We start from the raw sequence: 23,929 nt of genomic DNA, 5'->3' as shown, positions 1-23,929 counted from the left end.
GCGGTGGATACGGATTACGTAAAATATAAGAATGCTGCTTGAAAAAAAGTCACTCCGGTGTTTTTTCTGGAGACGGTAATATTATGGATATTTAGACAGAATGTGAACACGGGCACACAGCTAGATAGCAGTTGGTTGAATAACACACTGGGCAAAAAATGCCTACAGGGCAAATAATGCCTACAAGGTCAACGTATACACAGCGGTGGATACGGATTACGTAAAATATAAGAATGCTGCTTGAAAAAAAGTCACTCCGGTGTTTTTTCTGGAGACGGTAATATTATGGATATTTAGACAGAATGTGAACACGGGCACACAGCTAGATAGCAGTTGGTTGAATAACACACTGGGCAAAAAATGCCTACAGGGCAAATAATGCCTAAAAGGTCAACGTATACACAGCGGTGGATACGGATTACGTAAAATATAAGAATGCTGCTTGAAAAAAAGTCACTCCGGTGTTTTTTCTGGAGACGGTAATATTATGGATATTTAGACAGAATGTGAACACGGGCACACAGCTAGATAGCAGTTGGTTGAATAACACACTGGGCAAAAAATGCCTACAGGGCAAATAATGCCTACAAGGTCAACGTATACACAGCGGTGGATACGGATTACGTAAAATATAAGAATGCTGCTTGAAAAAAAGTCACTCCGGTGTTTTTTCTGGAGACGGTAATATTATGGATATTTAGACAGAATGTGAACACGGGCACACAGCTAGATAGCAGTTGGTTGAATAACACACTGGGCAAAAAATGCCTACAGGGCAAATAATGCCTACAAGGTCAACGTATACACAGCGGTGGATACGGATTACGTAAAATATAAGAATGCTGCTTGAAAAAAAGTCACTCCGGTGTTTTTTCTGGAGACGGTAATATTATGGATATTTAGACAGAATGTGAACACGGGCACACAGCTAGATAGCAGTTGGTTGAATAACACACTGGGCAAAAAATGCCTACAGGGCAAATAATGCCTACAAGGTCAACGTATACACAGCGGTGGATACGGATTACGTAAAATATAAGAATGCTGCTTGAAAAAAAGTCACTCCGGTGTTTTTTCTGGAGACGGTAATATTATGGATATTTAGACAGAATGTGAACACGGGCACACAGCTAGATAGCAGTTGGTTGAATAACACACTGGGCAAAAAATGCCTACAGGGCAAATAATGCCTACAAGGTCAACGTATACACAGCGGTGGATACGGATTACGTAAAATATAAGAATGCTGCTTGAAAAAAAGTCACTCCGGTGTTTTTTCTGGAGACGGTAATATTATGGATATTTAGACAGAATGTGAACACGGTCACACAGCTAGATAACAGTTGGTTGAATAACACACTGGGCAAAAAATGCCTACAGGGCAAATAATGCCTAAAAGGTCAACTTATACACTACTACAGCGATGGATACGGATTACGTAAAATTTATTATGGCTGCTTGAAAAAAGTCACTCCGGTGTTTTTTCTGGAGACGGTAATATTATGGATATTTAGACAGAATGTGAACACGGTCACACAGCTAGATAACAGTTGGTTGAATAACACACTGGGCAAAAAATGCCTACAGGGCAAATAATGCCTAAAAGGTCAACTTATACACTACTACAGCGATGGATACGGATTACGTAAAATTTATTATGGCTGCTTGAAAAAAGTCACTCCGGTGTTTTTTCTGGAGACGGTAATATTATGGATATTTAGACAGAATGTGAACACGGGCACACAGCTAGATAGCAGTTGGTTGAATAACACACTGGGCAAAAAATGCCTACAGGGCAAATAATGCCTAAAAGGTCAACTTATACACTACTACAGCGATGGATACGGATTACGTAAAATTTATTATGGCTGCTTGAAAAAAGTCACTCCGGTGTTTTTTCTGGAGACGGTAATATTATGGATATTTAGACAGAATGTGAACACGGGCACACAGCTAGATAGCAGTTGGTTGAATAACACACTGGGCAAAAAATGCCTACAGGGCAAATAATGCCTAAAAGGTCAACTTATACACTACTACAGCGATAGTAAAATAAAAAAAAGTTAAATAAAAAAGAATGAATATTAAAAAAAAAAATTAAAGTTGGTGCTGCTGAACTACTAGGAGCAGCAGATTAGCACACCAGTCCCACTCCCCAACACTGCTAGACTAATAGCACTGGGCTCTTATAGTAGTAGTAGTAGTAGTAGTAGTAGTAGTAGTAGTAAAACAACAAAAAAATAAATAAAAGCAGTCCTTACAAGGACTATTGCTATTGCAGCAGTCAGCAGATGAGATCAGAAGCAGGACAGCTGCCCACTGCAGCTACATACAGAGCACTGCAGTAGAAGGTAGATTACTAGCCAGCAAAGCTACCTAAGCTTAAATGTCCCTCAAACCCCTGCAGACTTCTGTCCCTCCAATAACAGAGCAGTATCAAAACGATTACTAGCCAGCAAACTTTCAACTGTCCCTGAAATCACTAACAGGCAGCAGCTCTCTCCCTACACTATCTCTTCAGCACACACAGGCAGAGTGAAAAAACGCTGCAGGGCTTCGGTTTTTATAGGGAAGGGGAGTGGTCCAGGGGAGAGCTTCCTGATTGGCTGCCATGTACCTGCTGGTCTGGGGTGAGAGGGCAAAAAAAAGCGCCAACAATGGCGAACCCAAAATGGCGAACGTCGCGCGACGTTCGCGAACTTCCGGCGAGCGCGAACACCCGATGTTCGCGCGAACAAGTTCGCCGGCGAACAGTTCGCGACATCTCTAAGGCAGAGTATGACACACACAGGGAACATAGGGCAGGCTGGACGTTGGCAACTTCGGTCCCCACCGCAGCTGTGCACAATCGCGCGCAACCATGGACTTGCACGCACAAACAAGGACGTGTGTGCGTAATCACTCATAACCGAGGATGCGCGTGTGCAATGGTGCACAGACGATGGCGTCGCGCACAAAGCACTTCGACTTCACAGAGCGCACCCAATTTTCAATGTGGTAACACTTACCAGACTAGGGGTAGGCTGCATATAAGGTAAGTGCCTGGCACCCCCCAAGCTTTGCGCCCCAGGCACGTGCCTCTTGTGCCTACCCCTAGTTCTGGCCCTGCACACGGAGCATAGGGCAGGCAGAGTATGGCACACACAGGGAGCATAAGCCAGACAGAGTATGGCACACACAGGGAGCATAAGGCAGAGAGAGTATGGCACACACAGGGAGCATAGGGCAGGCAGAGTATGGCACACACAGGGAGCATAGGGCAGGCACACTATGGCACACATAGGGAGCATAGGACAGGCAGGGTATGGCACACACAGGGAGCATAGGGAAGGCAGAGTATGACAGACACAGGGAGCATAGAGCAGGCAGAGTATGGCACACATAGGGAGCATAGGACAGGCGGAGTATTGCACACACAGGGAGCATAGGGCAGGCAGAGTATGACAGACACAGGGAGCATAGAGCAGGCAGAGTATGCCACACACAAGGAGCATAGGGCAGGCAGAGTATGATAGACACACAGAGCATAGAGCAGGCAGAGTATGGCACACACAGGGAGCATAGGGCAGGCAGAGTATGGCACAGGAAGCATAGGGCAGACAGAGTATGGCACACACAAGGAGCATAGGGCAGACAGAGTATGGCACACAGGGAGCATAGGGCAGGCAGAGTATGGCACACAGGGAGCATAGGGCAGGCAGTTGGACAGTGCTGCCCCAATGCACAAGTTGTTTAGACATTACCAGAGAGTTCTGCACGCTTCCACTATGAAACTATCAAGAGTAAAAGCACAGGTTTTGTTGTACACAGAACATATTTTGTCTGCACATTAGAAATAATAATATTTATTGTAGTAGCCATGTTGCTTGTTTCATTGGTGGCAGTCTCAACAAATGTAGTTAAAACTGCTACAGGTACTGTGGACACTCCTCAAAGAAATAACATATGGAATCATATTTTCATTATGTGGTGCTACTGGCTCTACAATCAACAAGAGACTTAATTGGGTTGTACACAGTGCTTGTAATATAGTGGCGTGTGCGTTTTATAATAACTTGATAACTGAATACTGTTTCAGGTTCACTTTTGACAGGCTTGTTATAAACTCAGTAGAACTGGAAAGAATGAGTACCAAGCAATATAATGAGCAGCCATTTGGTGGCATCACACTTTCAGCTTTGAAATTATTACACAGGCTGTACAGTTAACTTGGGCTAAGCTGCATTAAATAAGGTTAACTGCTTAAACTGATCTATGTAATTATGTTTAAAGAAGAACTAAACCCTATAAATTAATGTGGCTAAAATGCCATATTTTATATACTGAACACTTTGTACAGCCTAAAGTTTCAGCTTGTCAATAGCAGCAATGATCCAGGACTTCAGACTTGTCACAGGGGATCACCATCTTGGAAAGTGTCTGTGACACTCACATGCTCAGTGGGCTCTGAGCAGCTGTTGAGAAGCTAAGCTTAGGGGTCGTCACAAATTATCAAGCAGAAAATGAGGATTGTCTGTAATATAAGCTGATGCTACAAGGCTGATTATTAAATTCTGATGCTAATTGCACTGGTTTCTGTGCTGCCATGTCGTAATTATCTGTATATATAACAAATCAGTCTAAGGGCTCTTACAGACAAGCATTTTAGCTGCGCCCCCCTGCATTCCGTTTCATGCATTCAGCCGCAAGGGAGCGCAGGATTAGTCACACTGAATTCTTTTCAATGGGACTGTACTCACACAGACGTATGTAAGTGCCGAACGCAGGTTGGCACGCAGCATGTTGCATTTTTCCTTACATGCATCCTTGTGAGTACAGCTCCATTGAAAATAATTCAGTGCGTCTACTCCTGCGCTCCCCTGCGACTGAACGCATGAAACCGGAAAGCAGGGGAGCGCAGCTAAAAACGCTCGTCTGTAAGAGCCCTAATACTGTGACATTTATATTCTATGTGTACTGTATATTATGAATCGGTCCCTAAGCTCAGTAACTGACAGCAGAATACAGATCTTTACTGCTATGCTAAAGGGTTGTGGTTGCTTTGAGCTGGTACAGAACTCCAAAACAGAATGTACAACATATCTAGCCTAGCAAATTACCCTAGCAACCATGCATTAATTTGAATAATAGACTGGAATATGATGACCTGAATAGAAAGATAAGTAGTAAAAAGTAGCAATATCAATAAACACTATGAAAACAGGAGTCCAGTTTCAGAAAAAGGGGTACATACTTACATATTTTAATGAAACTGGGCCTATTCAAATATTTTACCTCTTCTGCATTCCCTAAGGTCTGTATATGTACATGTGTATAAATACATGTGCTGAGGATAAATTGGAAGGGTCAAACTTGATCGGGGCCGGAACTAGGGGTAGGCAGAGTAGGCACGTGCCTAGGGCGCAAAGGTGGAGGGGCGCCAGGCACATACTTACACTTACCGCTAGTCCGGTCCCTTCACTGCCGACCGCGAGTACGCGAACGCATGTGTCGATTTGCGCATGCGCAGAAGCGTCTATGCGCTCACGCGTCTATGCGCTGAAGCGTCTTTTCGCGCAGCAGCCAGGCAGGCTGCCTAGGGCACCTGCCCGGCTTGGCCCGGCTCTGACCTTGATCACTATAGTAACTATTTTACTGTTATATATCATGTATTTAAGAGAAATTCCATTCAAAAATGGCAAAATTGAAATACATAATTAAATAATATGTAATATTAGGTAAGTTCCCATTATACATGAAACACTTTCAGTGTTATTTGTAAATGTAAGTTAAAGTGTCTGGCTGACTGTTTATATTCTCTGCACTGCTGGTCCTGACTTATGAAGCCAACAGACCTGCAGAAGAACTTTTGATACATTTTTCATGAGTCAGAACTAGATGTGAGTGCAAAGAACAGAAAGACAAAAAATAATACTTGCAGTTGCAATTCAGTTTTCAAATTAGTTTAAACCCACTGAACATTTTTGAAGAATGTATATTGGGAAGTTGCTTAGATTTACATTTCTATGGTAGACATAATTTTTAATGGACAAATGTGAATTAGTGGATGGATAATATAAAACCGTAATGGGAAACAGAGAGTATCAGGGCACACAAAGAAAACTAGGGAAGAACAAAAACTCTAGCATGTGCATGGCAGGGTCACAAATAAGTCCCTGGATCAACTGTGGTTAAAACTAATTTCTGTAACCCTGTATTTTTCACTTGATAAAAAGCAAGCCAACCATTTCTTAAAGCTATATAATCTCAGTACAACCACTCCACAGAGAGAATTCCACATTGTGGTCTTTGATCCGATGGGATTTTTTGATCTGCCCAATGGACATCTGGCTGAATGTGTCCCTATATGGACAATAAGCTGCCACTTGGTCTGTAGGCAGCTTTTATCAGTCCGTATATGGCCACCATTACTGTAAAAAAAACCTATTTTGATTATAAAGATGGAACCTCCTTTCTTTTAATCTAAATTGAGGCCCTTGCGTCTGCTGGATGGACCTTATGGTAAATAAAACTTGAGAGAGTTTATTATATTGCCTATTTATATATATATAGTTATACATAGTAATCATATCTCAGTATCTTCTCCAGTGTAAACGTTCTTACCTTGGCTATCCATTTCTCATAACTCTTTTGGCCAGTTGACTATTTATTCACAAGTTCCCTTAGGTCCTATTTCATTGCGCCTTTTCCTAAAGTAGTCTATTAATTATATAAATGACCATACATTTATCAACACTGAATCTCATTTGACAATTAGTCAACTAGAATTACATTTTGTCAAATTTGTCATCCTGTTGCAATTTCACATCCTGAATGGAATTTTTTAGGTTCAATCTTTGCCTGTGAAGCAATCATTTCCTTATTTTCTTTATCTGATGTTTTTATTACGTGTTGTAGTATTTATATTCCCCGACTTACTTGCTGTTTTTTTCAATGCTTTCCTCTTCATTCCTATTAGCTTTTTTACTTCTAGTTCTTGCATTTCCTGTATAAGGGAATACATTATGGTTTCCAGTAGGGAAAAAAAGTTATTTTAAGGAAGCACACTAATTTTGGAACACAAAGAGTGCTGCAAACCACAGATACAATTCCCAGGACCACCAAAGAGAGTCGAAGGGAAGGTGCCAAAGCATTAACAAGACAAAGTTAAATAAGTAAGATTTTGGAGATCTTGCCTTACAGTGTCGCCTACAGTAGGTAGCCTGCCCTAGATAATCTTTATTCGAGATCATATACTACCTATTTAGTTTCTTAAAATAATACATATATTGTGTAGACTAGTAGATCAGGATTGCTTATACACTGATAGAGACCCTGATAGAGAGTGTTATCATACTAACATTCTGACCCTTTATTTTACTCTTTCTTCATTCCATCTTCATGTGCCTATAAGATGTAAAATTTAAAAATCATCAGAAATCTGGTCTACATGCAGGATTTGTGCTGAAGATTTTGTTTGTGCTAGAATCAGTTATTTAAGTGAGCTCTAATACATTTGCTAGAAAAAGGGAGCCCCTAGTAGCAGCTACGTTTTTATGGCTACAAAATACCCTACAATAGACAATACTGAGAATTCTGCTAAAACACGTCTTCGCAAAGCCAATTATCACTATTGTCTATTTTGTAGCCGTGACAAGTAGCTGCTACTAGTAGCTCTGTGTGTCTTCACCCTAAAATATATATTCGATTCTTGCTCTGTGTTTGTGATACTGACTTTGAAAACCCTGTTATGCTTGTTATAGTAACAGGCTGAGGGAGGACCCCAGTTCTTTCTGACAATAACGGGCCTATGGAACAATGCTCCTGTTTGTAACAAATTGCTGAGTGTGCTTTTTCCTCTGTATGAGGAATGTTGGAAAACTGAGAGCATTTGTGAGTTTATGGGTTAAAATATGCACATCTGTTTGGTTTTTCAACCATAATATAACCAATAAAGGCAAAAAAGATTCATTTATGACTGCTGAGCAAATCACATCTGTATTTTGCACTTTGCATCATCTCTGCACTGTGTATTTTGTGCCAAACTTTTGTTGCGCCAAGGTCATTGCCTTATATACAGGTGCTCTTTGTGTGGACATTAGGGGGTGCAATGTTCCACCTCTCAGTGCTCTTGTGTCAGAAGCAATGTTAAATAAGCCCTAAACTTGTGCAAACTATGGTCATATCAGGCATGGTGCACATAACTTCCCAGCAAATATATATGAAATTATGCTCTCATATTTCAGTGCTAAGGAAGCGTGACATAGGCACATCTTTGTAAAAAGGGAGCAGTCTCTCAGTGTGAAGTGGATCAGTTTTCCCTCGTGTACACTATTTTATTCACCATGTAAAACTTGTAAAATATTCTCCCGATCTGCAAAATGACAAGTACTCAAAAATAACAAGGAATTCTTAGCCTTTTCTTAAAGCAATCTTAGTTGTGACCCAAGGAATGGCTTGGTTTGGCAACTTTTAGTGGGCAATCATATAAAAGAGTATAGCTGTGGAAGCTACACAGGCTTCTTTTCAAAGTATCAAATATAAAGGCCTATATCTAAAGATGGAATCGGAATCAGAACATGCCCAAGACTGAATGCAAAAACGATTGGTCAACTAATTCGATTTTGCTTTTATTGTTCTTCCTGCAGCTATTGCCGTGGCTCAAGTGCGAATTTTAACCATTGTTGGAAGATAAATCCCACTACAAACTGCTGTATTCTTATTATGTGTAAGCCATTTGCATGTAGTCACGTACATGTCTTATTTCAATTAGACAGTAGACAATGACCAAAGTTCTAGTCCTCTGTATTCATTATATTAGTTAATGAGCCACTATGATTTCTTTACAAGAACTAACAATTATCACTATATCTAAAATTACGCTACTTGACACAGTATTGGCAAGAACAAGTGTGAATTCAAAACATGCTTTGGTTTAGATAGGATTGGCATTCCTTGTGAATTGATGCAGACTTTGATTGCCAAATACATCTTTACTCCATAAAGTAGTGTTTACCAATCTATAAGGCTGCTGTAGCAGATGATATGCTTACTGTATACACAAAGTCAATGTTTATCATATCGGCATTACTTTGCTCTATATATGATTATATAGACCCTTTGCTGTGTAGAGCAAAGAAAGACAGAGCTAACTATGTCATGTGCTTGACACAGAAAAACCCATAACCTCATCCATTGTGTGTGTGGGTTTTTGTGTGTGGCCTTGACAAAATGAAGGTGACCCTATTGTGTGACAAACAGTAACACATTTATTGACTCTTGCTCACTTTGTGACACTAAAGGACAATGACAACCATCTAGTGTGTTTGTACATTTGTTTATGTGTGATATAAATTGACTTTTTGTCTGAACCCATTATGTGTGTGTGTGTGTGAGAGAGATAGAAACAGAGAGCTCAACAGAAATGCTTGATCCATTCACACAGATGGTGAGCCTGCCCTGTCTATATGACACTGGAGTACTGAGCAATGCCTCTAATCTGAATGTGACACTGAGATATAAAAAGAGTGTGTCCCTGAGAGACTATATCCTGCTTCATTGTTAATTCATTCATAATAATGATGTTTATATACAAAATACCATCAGGTTTGTAATGCTTCTTTTCTCAGATTGTGTGCATATTTAGTATCCTTCACAAAGTACTAGATCTTGCTTGAGAACCCTGTGTTCCTGACATTGCAATTGTCTCTGTGTTTGTGTGCGCTGCCAACTTGACATCTGATGTAACTGATTTGTTGTAAGATTACCAGATAACTTGGAAAATTAGGCTCAATTCTAAAAAATGCTAGTTGCTGGGCTTTACTAATTGCATTTAAATTAATTTAATCCCAGAATGTCCCTATTAATGTACACAGGTTCCATATGCCACCAACAAAAATGATGTTATAATATAGAAGCTAAACTTCACTTATGGTGATTATTTTTTAACTGCATCAATAGGCATCACAGTAGGCCTGTAGGAATTGTGTAGGCCTCACTGTATTGGAAATCATATGGGTGTGCAAGTAAAGCAGGGATGCACTGAATCCAGGATTCGGTTCGGGTTTCAGCAGGATTCAGATTTGGCTGAATCCTTCTGCCCCGCCGAACCGAATCCCAATCCTAATATTAGGGGTGGGAAGGAAAATCACGCGACTTTTTGTCACAAAACAAGGAAGTAAAAAATGTTTTCCCCTTCCCACCCCTAATTTGCATATGCAAATTTAGTTCGGTATTAGGCAGAATCTTTCGCGAAGGATTTGGGGGTTCTCCGAGTAAAATAATTTACTCTACCGTGCAAAACTGAATTCCTGAACCAACAAGGGTATTTTTTTATTGGTAATATTGTTGTGTAGGCAGCCATCTCAGGTCATTTTGCCTGGTCATGTTCAGAAAGAGCCAGAACTTTAGGATGGAATTGCTTTCTGGCAGGCTGTTGTTTTCTCCTACTAATGTAACTAAATGTGTCGCAGTGGGACCTGGATTTTACTATTGAATGATGTTCTTAGATCTACCAGGCAGCTGTTATCTTGTGTTGGGAGCTGCTATCTTTTTACCTTCCCATTGTTCTGTTATTAGGCTGCTGGGGGTGAGAAAGGGAGGGGGGTGATATCACTCCAACTTGCAGTAAAGCAGAAAAGAGTGACTGAAGTATATCAAAGCACAAGTCACATCATTGGGGCAGCTGGGAAACTGACAATATGTCTAGCCAATGTCAGATTTCAAAAGTAAATATATAAAATCTGTTTGCTCTTTTGAGAAATGGATTTCAGTGCAGAATTCTGCTGGAGTAGCACTATAAACTGATGTTTTCCCATGACAGTAGCCCTAATACCCACACTGTCCTTATAATGGGTATGGGGGGGAACCGAACTGTATCAAAATTGAGCAGCCATGCAGCTGATGCATCAACATTGCAGCACATCTTTTCTGCACTTGTGCACAAGTTACTGTGACACACACAGGAAGAATTGTGTACAATTGGGCATATGGAAATTTAGCAACCTGGAAAAAGGGTCCAATGAAATCCCTTTACACACCTGCTCTCACGTTTCTCAGCTGGGCTGTGGCAGCCGGATATAAGTTGGCTGATGAATACCAATTTTTGCCATGAGTGGGGGCAGTCTCATACAGAAACCAGATTTTCTTTTAGAAAATGCTATGCTTCCACTGTTTTTGTTCATACAAATAGTTATAAAACAGATCATTAAAAACTGCCCAACATCACCATTCACATGTGGCCTCTGGCTGCCACTGATTCTGTGCCATTTTCTGACATGCATGTGACATGAAGAGACTATGATCATTTCCCACTAGACCCACTAACCCACTAGACTCAGCAATTTGGTATTGACAAAGTGAACAAGCTCTTTATAATTCATATTCTCATAGTATGTCTGTTCTTTGTGGCTTTGTTGGTATTTTAAACATCTATTTTTGAGACAGAAATGTTGACAAAACCACAGTTTTTCTCAAAGCAGACTTTACTATTCTGTGAGAAAATAATTATAGGTCCTGGAATTATATACGGTATAGTAAAAAGGAGAAGGCAGAATAAGCTAGGGAGGGGTGGCTGAAAAGAGAAGAGCAGAGGAAAAGAATGAGTGGGAAAAGGAGCAAGGGGCAGAAATGAGACAGACTGATCCTGTGCATTTAAAACAGCCCACAAAGGACTTGAATTGTCTCAATGTTTTAGAGAGGAATAAAAAAAAAAAAGACAGGGGTGGAGAAACAGGAGAGTGGGTAGGGGGGAGGCGATATGAAAAAAGCAAGAGAAAAGCAAAGAGGGAAGAAGAAAAAATGAAGGAAGTGAAAAGGAGGGGAAGGAAAGGAGGGTAGGTTAGAGGAGGAGAAAAAATACAGGGGATAAGAGGCGGTGTTATCCCAGAGATTTAAAAACTCTCAATTGTTATTGTTATGGGAATTCCAAGCCGGTCCAGTGCAAGTAGGCAAACTCTGTTTAGATTCCTTTTCTCTGTCCTCTCAGCAGTGTGTGGGCACATTGTGAGAAAAAAGAAGGAGGCTGGGGGGAGTTAGGCTACCCACTCAGTGCTGGCTGGAGGCAGGATTTGTCCTCAGTGACTCTAAGGGTAGTTTTATTGAGCATCTCGAGACAGTTTTCCCATGAAGGGCTAGGGCGCATGCTGCGAATTACCTGTCCTCATGGAACCACTAGAAAACATTTAACCCTTTCTTATGCACAGCACCACACTCTTTGCAGCTCTGGGCATACTAAAAAGGACGGAATCGTAGAATCTACTGGCCCACAGAACCATGAGATTGTGGTTGCCCTGCTGCTCAGGTTGGCACATTCTGCTCTGTCTCTGTGCTCTTCTGGACAAAGGTGTGTCCACATGGCCACCCAACACCCAGTACCGCTATTCACCAGTACTGCAAGCGAAATCCAGGGAGACACTCTCCACACCTAGAAGGTAACCAGGTTAATATGCAATGTGGCAACTTCTTTCCTTCTTTTTCTTCTATTTGAATATTGCTTTAATATTTGTATTCAGTGATTCATACAGATTTATTTTAAACATGAAATGTCTTTGATTTGATGAGACACAGGCGATCGACTGCTTGTTCTAAGTCACACTAATCTGGAAATCTCACTGTATAACGAATTACTTTTTAAGAACTGAGACTTTTTTTTACGCTTTAATTCTGGCATCTTTACACAAAGCTTAAACAATGTAGTTCAAATCATTGGTTGTACAACCTATTTGGTTTAACAGACTTGATTTAAATTTTGCTAAGCAGACAAAACAGTTCTCATTCTAACAGTTTCAATGTGTCGACAGCTGCTTTCTGCGATATAAAGAGTTAATGCTTTCTCCTTTTTTTTCCTTTTTTGCGTGCTAACAATGCATATCCTGCTGTAGGTCTCATATTTTCTCCTGTCTATACTGTAAATAAATGGCTCTGCTTACGATTCCTGGATACAGAATCAAACTGTTTTCATATTTTCATATTTCACACAACATCATGTAGCAAATATGACTGATTGCATTATAAGGAAGCTATGCACAGAGGTTTACTGTATCCATTAAAAGGTGCAGTACAGAAGTAAGGATGGAGTAGAATGTAATTTCTTGATCAGAAAAATGTGAACGTTATGTATCTCAGACCATACTATTACTGCTACATTCCTGATTCACAGAATTTGTATTTTTTATTTATTGACAACTGTTTGGTCTATTAATTTATTGTTCTATGTTTATTTCCTGGCATTTATATAGTGCCAACACAGTTCGCAGAGCTGTAAAATGATTATACATCATTCACATTGTTTCCTGCCCCAGTGGATTTTACTACAACTCCTATAACATTTACTTTCTCCTGATACATTTCTTGTGGTGCCACTGCACTCTTCTTCATACACTGCTTGCGGTACTATTGTTCTCCTCCTGACCCACTGATTGTAGATTGATTGCTCCCCACCTGATACACTGCTTGTAGTTGCTCCACTCCTGACACTGCTTGCAGATCGATTGCTTCCCTCCCGACACTGTTTGCAGTTCGATCAGGCCTGGATTTGTGGAAAAGCCCAGGCCTAGGGCGGCAGAATTTTAGGGTGGCATGTAGGTCTGGACTGGGAGTATAAATAGGCCCTGGTATTTCAGGTACACAGAGGCCCAATCAGCTCCCCAGAAGCCCACTAATTAGTGACTTTCTATGGCATCTTATAGCAGCCCGTCTGGCATTTGCCAGAACCCACAGATGGCCAGTCCAGGCCTGGCGGAATGTCAACGAGCCACATCTCAATGGGTTCAGAAGCACTGGGGACATGTGAACATAGCTCTTTAAATCTCCTGTGCACCAATCCCTGGACTAGGGTTGCCACCTGGTCAGTATTTTACCGGCCTGACCGGTAAAAATGATGGCTGATCCCAATGTTATTAATATGGGAAAAAATATAAATATATAGGAAGGCCAGTATTTTTTGCCAGAAAAGGTGGCAATTGTACCCTGGACCCAACAAGAAAAGACTTTGTAAATGAAGGGGGGGGGGTGGAAGGTGTAGAGGAGGCAACAAGTGGCCTTGGCCTAGGGGCGCCCTATGTATAAATCCGGGCCTGAGTTTGATTCCTCCTCTCCTGGCACTGCTTGCAGTTTCATTGCTGTCACCCTAATACATTGCATTCAGTCTTATTGCTGCCCCCGGTACTCTTTTGTAGCTGCATGTTCCCCTCCTGATATTCTGCTATCTATCCCATTGCTACACTTCTAAAACACTGCTTCCAGCACAACAGCCACACAATTCATTGTTTGCGTTCCAGTACACTGTGAACACTAATATTGCGATTTTATGGCTCATCCTCCTGATACAGTGCTTATCATTTCCATAGTTTACTACTGTATACTAATAATATACTTGTTGCTATCGTATCCTCCCATCAGAATACTTACAGAATACTTACTCTTCTACCTGAAACAAAATTGCACTTCAGTAACTTTCATTATGACCTGGCCCTTCTTTCAGATCTCAATGTTTGTTAAGTGCCTCATATGATTCCATCCTTTCTCCTAGTTATTTTCTCTGCTGATTTGCATAAAGCTTTCCTCTACCTACAGATGAGTCAAATAAATTTTCCACCCTAAACACACCTTTATAACTGCAGGGGTCTTTTTAAAAGAGGTGAGTTGTCTGTTTACCCCTGGAGCAGTCTCAAACTTAGTCTCTCTCTCTTTTTTGGCATGCCTTTCCTTCCCCCACCCCACCTGTAAAAGAAATCACACTCCCTTGGGGCAATAATAACAGATCGTTCACAAAAACTTGTGTATCGGGATATATATGTTTTTTTCTAAATGTTAATTCTTGTCCTAGGGAAATCCATGCATATGAATTCTAGTGGGTTCACAAGTATAAAACAAAATTGATATCACACTGAGTTTCATTACATCTAATCTTTCCTGTGTTCTCTCTGATATTGTGCCTTTTTTTCTGAAAGGAATTGGTGTTCAGTGCCTGTGAGTCGGACAGTGTCGTGCCAAGTTCAGAATGGCACCTTCATGCAGAGAGTGTACCAGAACTGTCACTGGGCAGCAGGCTGCTCAGGGGGGAGGTAAGACCATGTTTGTGCAAAAATAGCTTAATGCGTCAGTTGTAGGTTTGCTTTATTTTGTTTCTGTGTTATATCAACACATCAGTAGTCTTCACTTGTACTTTTTAACCTACTGACAAATATCATGCAAATTGTCCAGTTATAGAACAGTTGCCAGGCCAACATACAGACTCAGCTATAAGACAGTGACATCGCTGGAATGGAGATGTTGCCCAGGATACCGGGGAACCAACTGTGAGGAGGGTAAGAAATGTAACCCAATGATTTGTGATTTTTTAGAATAGGGCAATCCTTGAATCAGGATAGTAACAGTTAAGTAACAAGACCACAGTCCCGGTAATCCTGCCTATCTTTGCTTTGTGGTGTCCCAGGGAAAGAAAATAATAGGTAGTCAGTTTTGGGACAGCTTCACCGTTCTTTTTTCCACCTTTCTCAGCTAAATTCTTATGAATTAAGCACATGGTTTAATTTATATCCAAAGCTATACTGGTCACATAAATCGGCTACTAGTTAACCCACTACTATTGAAATCACGATTGGGATTTAAGTTTAATTATAGCACCTTAAAAAATTTAAAATCTTTAAAATCACTTTAAAATCATACATTTTGGCATTTAAAATCCAAGGAATGATAATTTGTAATTAATGTATAAAGTAATTAATTTAATGGATTAAATTCTATTTATTAAATCACTATTGCACTTTGAATTGAGAATCGGCAAATAATTGATTGCACATAGAATCTGTTAGCGCATTATAAATGAATTTTAACTCTATGCACTGCACTTTACTTTTGTAAAAAACCTTTTAAAAAATCCTTTCGGACTAAGAAGGTATTTTCTCAAGAGATGAATTCAACTTGAAATATTTTGTGATTTGTTACTGGTGGGGTGTGGATGGTCATATAATAGGGACACTGAATGTCCAATACCAATCGTATTAATTAAATAAATTTGATTATTTATTAGTTATTGCTGGTACTTTATTCTTTTATTTTTTCTTTCTATAGAAAATAATTTTTCCTATTTTAATTCACTGACCTATATCAGACCCCTGTTATAACTAAGTGGATATAAAATTTGGTTGAAATAATTAAGGCATACTATCCTATCATTCTTTTTACAATGTCCTCCTCATGCCCAATAGAATGTTCTATTACCGCACACCTCCTTCCACTTTTCTGCGTGGTGGTGCTGGTCCTCCGTTGACCTAGCCCGGTCTCCTTACTGCTTTGTAATTTCAAAAAACGGTCCGCACACACCAATATTGCAGTCGGGGATTGTGCCCCTTTTATTAATGCCACCAACAATCAACGTTTCGGGGGGAACACAGCCTCCCTTCTCCTGAAGAAGGGAGGCTGTGTTCCCCCCGAAACGTTGATTGTTGGTGGCATTAATAAAAGGGGCACAATCCCCGACTGCAATATTGGTGTGTGCGGACCGTTTTTTGAAATTACAAAGCTCCTCATGCCCAAACCATAGAAAGAACAGGTAATCTCTGTAGTGTCTATGATATTTAAATGTAATGGTAGACCAAAAATATGTGTAAATATGTGTAAGCCTTACCCATTGTTCAACGTACAGGAAATCCCTCCTATATCCTTAAAAATCCAGTGATGTAAGACATCCTTTTTATATTTGGCAGATTTGCAGATGAAACGTTTATGTAGGGTTATAAGTCAACTCCAGGTAATAATATACACTAGACAGTTGGATAAGAATTTTTGATCTATAACATCCATAATCCATCAGGATTACTACACAGATTTTTCAGAGTAGATTTATCCTCTTTACTTAAGTGGCCCCTGATATATGTTTAGGCAGGTGTTTCACTGATCACATGTAACTGATTGTATGTTAAACATATGTTTAAAGGCCTTAGTAATGTATTGTTAGTCCCTGAATGAAAATTCTTAGGTAATTTAAATAAGCAAACTCATAGAATCCCTATTGAATGTATTTTATTGAATAAAAAAAGTAAATAAAAAAGCTGAAACAGTTACTAAAAATACTACCTTTTGCATGCATTTATTTTAATTTGTAAGCAGAAACCCTGAACTTGTGCATTTGGGCAATGGATGGTTTTGGGGGTTGGTTGTTGATGTGCAGATTACAGTGAAGGTGGCAGCCATATGGGCCTCAGATTATGCAGCCTGGAAGTTTGGATGAGGTTATGGTGCATAAAGACCTGGCTAACCTCTGACGTCATCCTCTAACATATGTGTATAAGCAAAGAATGTCTATAAAAAGTCTGTTTACTGCAAAAATATTAGGGTCTGTGGCTAGGCATGCACAGTTCCTGGTGTCAGATGGATGATCTATCGGTGATGATCAGATGCATAGATAATCAGTGCATAAATAATTACTAAATATGTGTTTAGTTGTGTGTGTTTCTTTTCACTGTTCACTTTCTTTTGTGGAACTCCCAAAACCTATACTTCTGTCATTCTGAGCAACTTTCCAAAATATATTAATTAAAATTTACATCATAAGTTAATTGTAACTGTGATTACTATTATTTAAGAGTATAAACCAGAGAATAGAAATACAAATATACAGTGCTTTCATATTGAACACTTTTAATTAATGTATTCTGGAAAACTACATACATTTTATTTTTCTATTTTCTACATGTAGAGCAACATGGTACTTACTTTACTAAATGGTTGCTTGATTACTAAGGGGATTATTTATCAAAATCCAAATTTTTCTGATTTTTTTAAATAAAAAAAGTTCAACCAAACTAGAATACCCGATTTGACCTTATTTATTATTAAAACAGCTCAATTCCATTGATTTGTATAAACATTTGATAAAATCAAGGGAAAACCCGAATCGTATGATTCTTTTGAAGTTTTTTCTTGAATAGCTTGTTTTTTTCTGGCTTTTTCCTGAAATGTCCGAATTTTTTAGAATCCAGAAAAGGTCAGATTTTCAGGCTAATTCTAGCACAGACCACAGAAACTTCAAAATAGGATAGGAACCTCTGCCATTGCCTTATATACAACCTTGTCGGGTCTGAGATGGCAGATTTTCAGATTCTGGCTTTTTGCTGAATCTGGCTTTATTAAATCTCGAAAAATTTGATTTTTAAAAAAAACTCGGGTTTTGCCCCAAAAAGCACGAATGGAGTTTAGTAAATAACCCCCTTAGTGTATGAGTGTACGTTATTACCATTTTTCACCCAAATCATAGAAGTGACTATTTATAAATGAGTCCATTTAAAACCAACTCACTTTTTGGTTCTAAAATAAAATACGCCATCCATTGTATTCATGCATGTATCCATACTCATTTCACTCTGTGTAAATTTGCATCTGGGTAGTAACCCATGGCAACCAATCAGTAATTAGCATTGTTGAAAAATGAAAAAATTTATTTATTTTAAATGAAAGAAAAAATGTATTTGGGTGCCATGGGTTACTGCCCAGGTGCCTGTTTATCCAGTATTATTAAATAAGCCCTGTGTAGTGCTTTATGGATACAATAACAGACTGCTAGACAACAGCTTAACTACAGTATAGCATACACTGCACCTGCAGGGGGGACCAAGGGACAGGGGGACTAGACTGGGAGGTCTGCTGTATTGTATTCCCCCTCAGCAATGCAACAAAGTTTGCCACCAGTCAGTAAGCAAGCAGCGGGCAGAGTCTGTAAATGGCCTACTAAGGTCAGAGGGGGTAGCTGGTGGTGTAATGTGCTTGTGGTTAGGCCAGGACCTTAAAGATTTTTTTGTGGGTGGCCAGGTCAACTGTAGTTACTCCTCTGCTGCCAATCCAGACTACTGTTGTATTTTTTTTTCTCTTGCTATCTGCTAGGACTACATTTACATTTTAGAAAATTCTACAGGTGCACAACTTTTTACAGAATATAATCTCCAGATTTCCAACTAATTCAACTTTACATCTTCATAATATTCAGAATTGTATACCTTTATTTCTTGTTGGTTACCCAAGTGCCCATGGTTACTGTTACTGAGTCATCTTTAATTAGTACAGTATCTGTGGTGCCAAAGAATGAAAATGTAATGGGCAGGAGTAATGGAAGGCAATAGATTAATTGCAAAGCAGCAATAAATCTTACAAATTTGGATATTTGGAGGATCTTTTTGCTTTCATGACTTTATATTAGTAATTACAGACTAGTTACTTTGTGCCCAATGCCAGCATATTGGTGTAAATTACATGCACCCATAGATAGACTGGGAACATCAAAACACACTTGCAAAAACATTGCTAATACATGAATATGTATATTTGATCTAAACTATCAAGTGTGCTGTAGTTATATCAGAGTGGCATGAAGTGGGGCTAGTGTGAATGGGGTCAATTTAAACTAGAGACAGAAAGAGGTGAATTTAGAGGACATGGGCCTCACTTTATGCAATGATATTAAGTAAAATATATTTGTAATTGTGATTAAAGTATCTGAATTTATTATTAAGGGGAGTATAAGAGAAGATTGAGGATATATTAACAGGAATTAAGAAAGCAAGGTATGCAATGGCAATAATAGATTAATTAAGAGCCTAAGGGGCAAATTCACTAACGCGCGAAGCGCCGAACGCTAGCGTTAATTCGCTAGCGTTTGGCATTTTCGCTACTGCGCAAATTCACTAACGAACGCTGGCATAGTTTCGCTAGTGTTACTTCGCAACCTTACGCCAGGCGAATCTTCGCTAGCGACGAAACTACGCAAATTCACTAACTTGCGCAGTGTAGCGAACGCTACCTTTTACGCTAGACTTCCTTCGCCAGATAGAGTAGATAGGGATTGTTTCAAAAAAAGTCAAAATTTTTTCTAAGTCCCAAAAAATGCTGGCGTGTTTTCTACATGATGGCTGATAGGCTGAAAAAGATCGAAAAATTTTTGGGGCTCCCCTTCCTCCCCCCTACATTTCCTGACTCATGGCAACTTACCTAGACAGTGGGCACATGTGTAGGGCAAAATAAAATTTTTATTGGCTGATTTGAAGGTTTTCTAGGCATTTGTAGTGCAGATACGTGTTCCTCCATTGAAATTTGAATTTCGCGCCGTATGCAAATTAGCCTCCGCTAGCGCAACTTCGCTTTATATAGCGAAACAACGCTAGCGCAACTTCGCAACCTTACGCTACCCCTGTGCGCAGCTTCGGATTTTAGTGAATTTGCGGAGCCCTGGCGAAACTTCGCCTGGCGAAGTGCGGCGAAGTTGCGCCTGGCGCAACTTCGCATCTTAGTGAATTTGCCCCTAAAGGTTTACTGTAATGGTATAACATTTAGAATTAGTAACCATGTCACATTCAGACTGTGGATTTTCCCATGGTTACGTATGTGTAGACCTGGCCTTAGTATTTTGTTTTTTTATTACTAAATTTAGTGTTTATGGCAGGAAACAATATAGGGGTTACTATAGAACAACTTTGTAGATTCTACTAGATACTGTGCTAATCAATGAAGCTGTAAATATCAAACTAGGTATGTGTTCTATGCCCTTTTGTTTATTCTGCCCCAGTTGAATCCAGGTCATGTTTGGGATTTACAATCTGTCTCAGTTGGTAAAAGAAGGCAATCGCGATAAACTATACCCATACAATTCAATTACCTCAGCTGGGAAGCATTATTCTTTAGAGGGGGAGATTACAAAGCATTGTGTGTGTTTAATGAGATTAGGTAAAGATTTGAACCTTTCTCCTTGTAACACTGAGTGGCAGCCTACAACAAGGTATTCACTAATACAAGGGCACCCTGCTCTCAGAGGGATTTGACCTTAAAGCTGACTGAGAATTTTTAACATCAAGTCATCAGAATGCTAGCTTTTCAGCAATTATGCTTATCTAAACTGGTACACAAGTTATGATGCCAGCAGTATCCTTCTGTTTTACTCAATAAATGCCATAGAGTTTTTCAGTTCAAACCCCCTTTGTGATCCAAGCTTTGGTCAGGGCCCTTACCTGTTACCAGGCTTACAGATATACACTAGATACAGTAAATGTAATTCATCCAGCAAATAAGTTTTCACCCAAAATATTACCTTTCAAGCTGAGCATTCAAGTGTATCTAGAAGGGTATATATGGGCATTCTGCACAGATCTCACTGACATTTAGGATGAGCCCTCTACAGTAGGACCAACTACAGAACAGTTCCACTGAACAGGTTAGAAGCTGCACAATGGGGTCATGAGCACTAGGTTCAAGTGCTTAACCTCACCTAGAGCCTGTATCCACAGTATTTAATTAACCCCCAAGGAAAGGTTTTTTTTTAGAGGAGGAACATAACTTTATCGGTGTGCAGGGCCGGATTTAGATAGCGGGCGCCCCTAGGCCCGCCGTCGCTCGTCGCCCTTGTCTTTTATTAACTCAAATTTTCATCATCGGGATCATAGCAATTGCTGCACCGGAAATGTAAAAAACGATCATATTTCCTGCGCATCACCAGTGTTTCTGAACCAATGTGGGTGTGGTTGGGCAGCATGCCACACCCTAAGCCCGGCCTTGGTGGCCTTTCCACAAATCCAGGCCTGCATGTGTACCTATCTCTTTAACATATGCACTTAAGCCTGCTAAATACAGTGAGTGACAAAGAAATGAAAACTGATAGAAATCACATTACATGCTCATCTAATGTGTTATGTGTTTCAACTACAGATAAACACTACAAATTTCTAGGAGCAGAAGTAGGCCAAACTAAGTGAATAAGACATCTGATTCAGATTTAACTGATGTTTCTTTCTTTTTTTTCATTTGGCTGTCCCATTGTAACAGATACCATGTCCTTGGCTGAAGCACAGGAAGCACCACGGATCAGTGCCCCAATTCGTAAATTGCCTCCAAGGGCTGGGGGCAGCTTTTCAGGTACCTTTAATCTGTTTGTGTTAAGGCAACTGGCCAGCTGGGCAGTACCCAAAATAGAGCAATTGTGTGCTGCCAATGTCCTATTTGTACCCATTTTGTATTAATGAAGTTGCTGGCAGTAGATGTAGTTAAGACCAGGTTATTAATCCGGCATGTTTAGCTCCTGTTGAATGTGTGTGTGAAGGGGATTAGGGTAGAACTGTATTTGCCTTTTTTATGCATAATCTCAATGCCTGCCAATGCATTAAATAAGGAACGCTGGCACTGGTGTCTCCCTTTTGTTTATTTTTGCAGTGGTTGGCACCACAGTGTGTTTGTGGCATTGCTATTGATTGTATAAATGGAATGTTTCAGACAGGATTGTATATAGGGATAAGAGAAATAGATATGCAAGGACTGTCAGTGAAACTGCTCAGTCTGTGGCTGTCCTTTGTACTTGGTACCCATGGAATAAAAGTATAAAAATAGGCTGTGTTTATTAGTGTAAACAAACATTTGGAGAATCCTTGTGTGCTTGTCCTGGGTTTCTCAGGATATGGATATGAGTGATACTAAGCCTGTCCTAGCTTTAACCGTGCTGCCTTCTAAGCAATCTATTGCTTTACCCATTTAGGGGATTAAACACAATTCTAAAGCACTGCCAAGACAGTTGGAAATGAAATGTGTGGGAATCAGCTTCTTTTGTGATTCCTAATTTAAAAAGGGGTCTACCACCCCAAAACAGTTATGCTTAAAATAAATTCTAGCTTTCAAATATTCATTCATTAACAATTTGAGTAGTTCGAATGGTATTTGCAAATGTAATTTTCAGTGCAAATCAGTATCTACATGCTTGTTTTCTATACTATTGGATCAGCCTGAAACTTTAAATTACATTTTAATTAAAAATTTGTTTTGCTTTTATTATGTATTTGTGGGTGATCTCCTGTACTATATACATACAAATAGATCCTCTGCATTTCATTATAAGGCTAGTGCCGCATGTGGTGCCGGTTGATAAACACAGGCTGAGATCAGGTGCTCTGCACAACTATGCAAAAGTGCAACGATCAGCTTTGGACACAAGTACCAAAGAATGGATATAATTCACGCAATGACTGCTCATTTGTGATTGTAAATTTGTCCTATTGTCTAATTCTGTTCAGGGCCCTATAGCTGTTACTAACCAAAGTTCCCAGCAATATCAGTTAGCTACTGGCTGATTATGGATCCTGTGACTGATGTATACAAACAAATCTTAATACAGACTGACAATCCTTCTCTTAGTAGTAAAGCATCCAGCATGTGTCCACTGTAGTGCCATTTTCCTGTTGCCAACATTGCAATGTTTTGCAGATCAGCATTTTTCCTGGTCTCAGCACCTGCAGGTCATTTCATGCTAGAAGCTTATGGACATGCTTTTTAACACCTGCACATTCAAGCACAACCATGCATGTTGCAACATTACTTTTAAGGACATCCAGTTTCTCAACACTTTGCAAAGCAATCTAAGCCTATCCTGCTGTGACTATAAGGGCTATTCCACACGGGGAGATAGCCATGCGTTTGCGGTCGCGGCGCTTTGTCGCCGCGACCGGCGCAGGCGACAGTTTTGTATGGGCGCCTATGTAAAAACGCCTGTGCTAACCACACGAGGCGATGCGCTTTTCAACAGTCGCCTGAAAATGCCTCGCCAGGCATTTTCAGGCGACTGTTGAAAAGCGCATCGCCTCGTGTGGTTAGCACAGGCGTTTTTACATAGGCGCCCATACAAAACTGTCGCCTGCGCCGGTCGCGGCGACTGGCGCGGCGCTTTGTCGCCGCGACCGCAAACGCGTGGCTATCTCCCCGTGTGGACTAGCCCTTAGCCTTCTTGTATTTAGGACCATTATTACTGACGTTTGCCTGTTTTCTGGACCTAAAGTCTCTGTTGCCTGTCTTTGATCCAGCCTGAACTTGACTCCAATCTCTGATACTGGTTTGGCACTTTGTTTGCACTATTTCCTAGTGAGAATTTACCAGCCAAGTATTCATCTCCAGGTGTTGTTCTGCTTGTAGCAGATGTAGGAAAGGC

At 40.1% G+C, this 23,929-nt stretch overlaps 1 protein-coding gene across 5 annotated transcripts in view; it reads left to right on the top strand.

Annotated features, from left to right (window-relative positions):
- The first annotated feature begins 11,753 nt into the window (after positions 1–11,753).
- Positions 11,754–23,929, top strand: part of emid1.S (EMI domain containing 1 S homeolog) — a 35,506-nt gene continuing 23,330 nt past the window's right edge. For 2 of the 5 annotated variants that reach the window (XM_018238474.2, XM_018238482.2), the window contains exons 1-4: positions 11,755–12,410; positions 14,931–15,044; positions 15,184–15,287; positions 21,787–21,876. In XM_018238474.2, the coding sequence (XP_018093963.1) occupies positions 12,253–12,410; positions 14,931–15,044; positions 15,184–15,287; positions 21,787–21,876 (466 nt within the window). In that variant the 5' untranslated portion in view covers positions 11,755–12,252. 5 annotated transcript variants of the gene reach the window in all.

Source organism: Xenopus laevis, chromosome 1S, assembly GCF_017654675.1.
Source record: "Xenopus laevis strain J_2021 chromosome 1S, Xenopus_laevis_v10.1, whole genome shotgun sequence".
Taxonomy (NCBI): domain Eukaryota; kingdom Metazoa; phylum Chordata; class Amphibia; order Anura; family Pipidae; genus Xenopus; species Xenopus laevis.
Note: the sequence above shows the minus strand (reverse complement) of the source record. Positions and strands in the feature narration are given on the sequence as shown.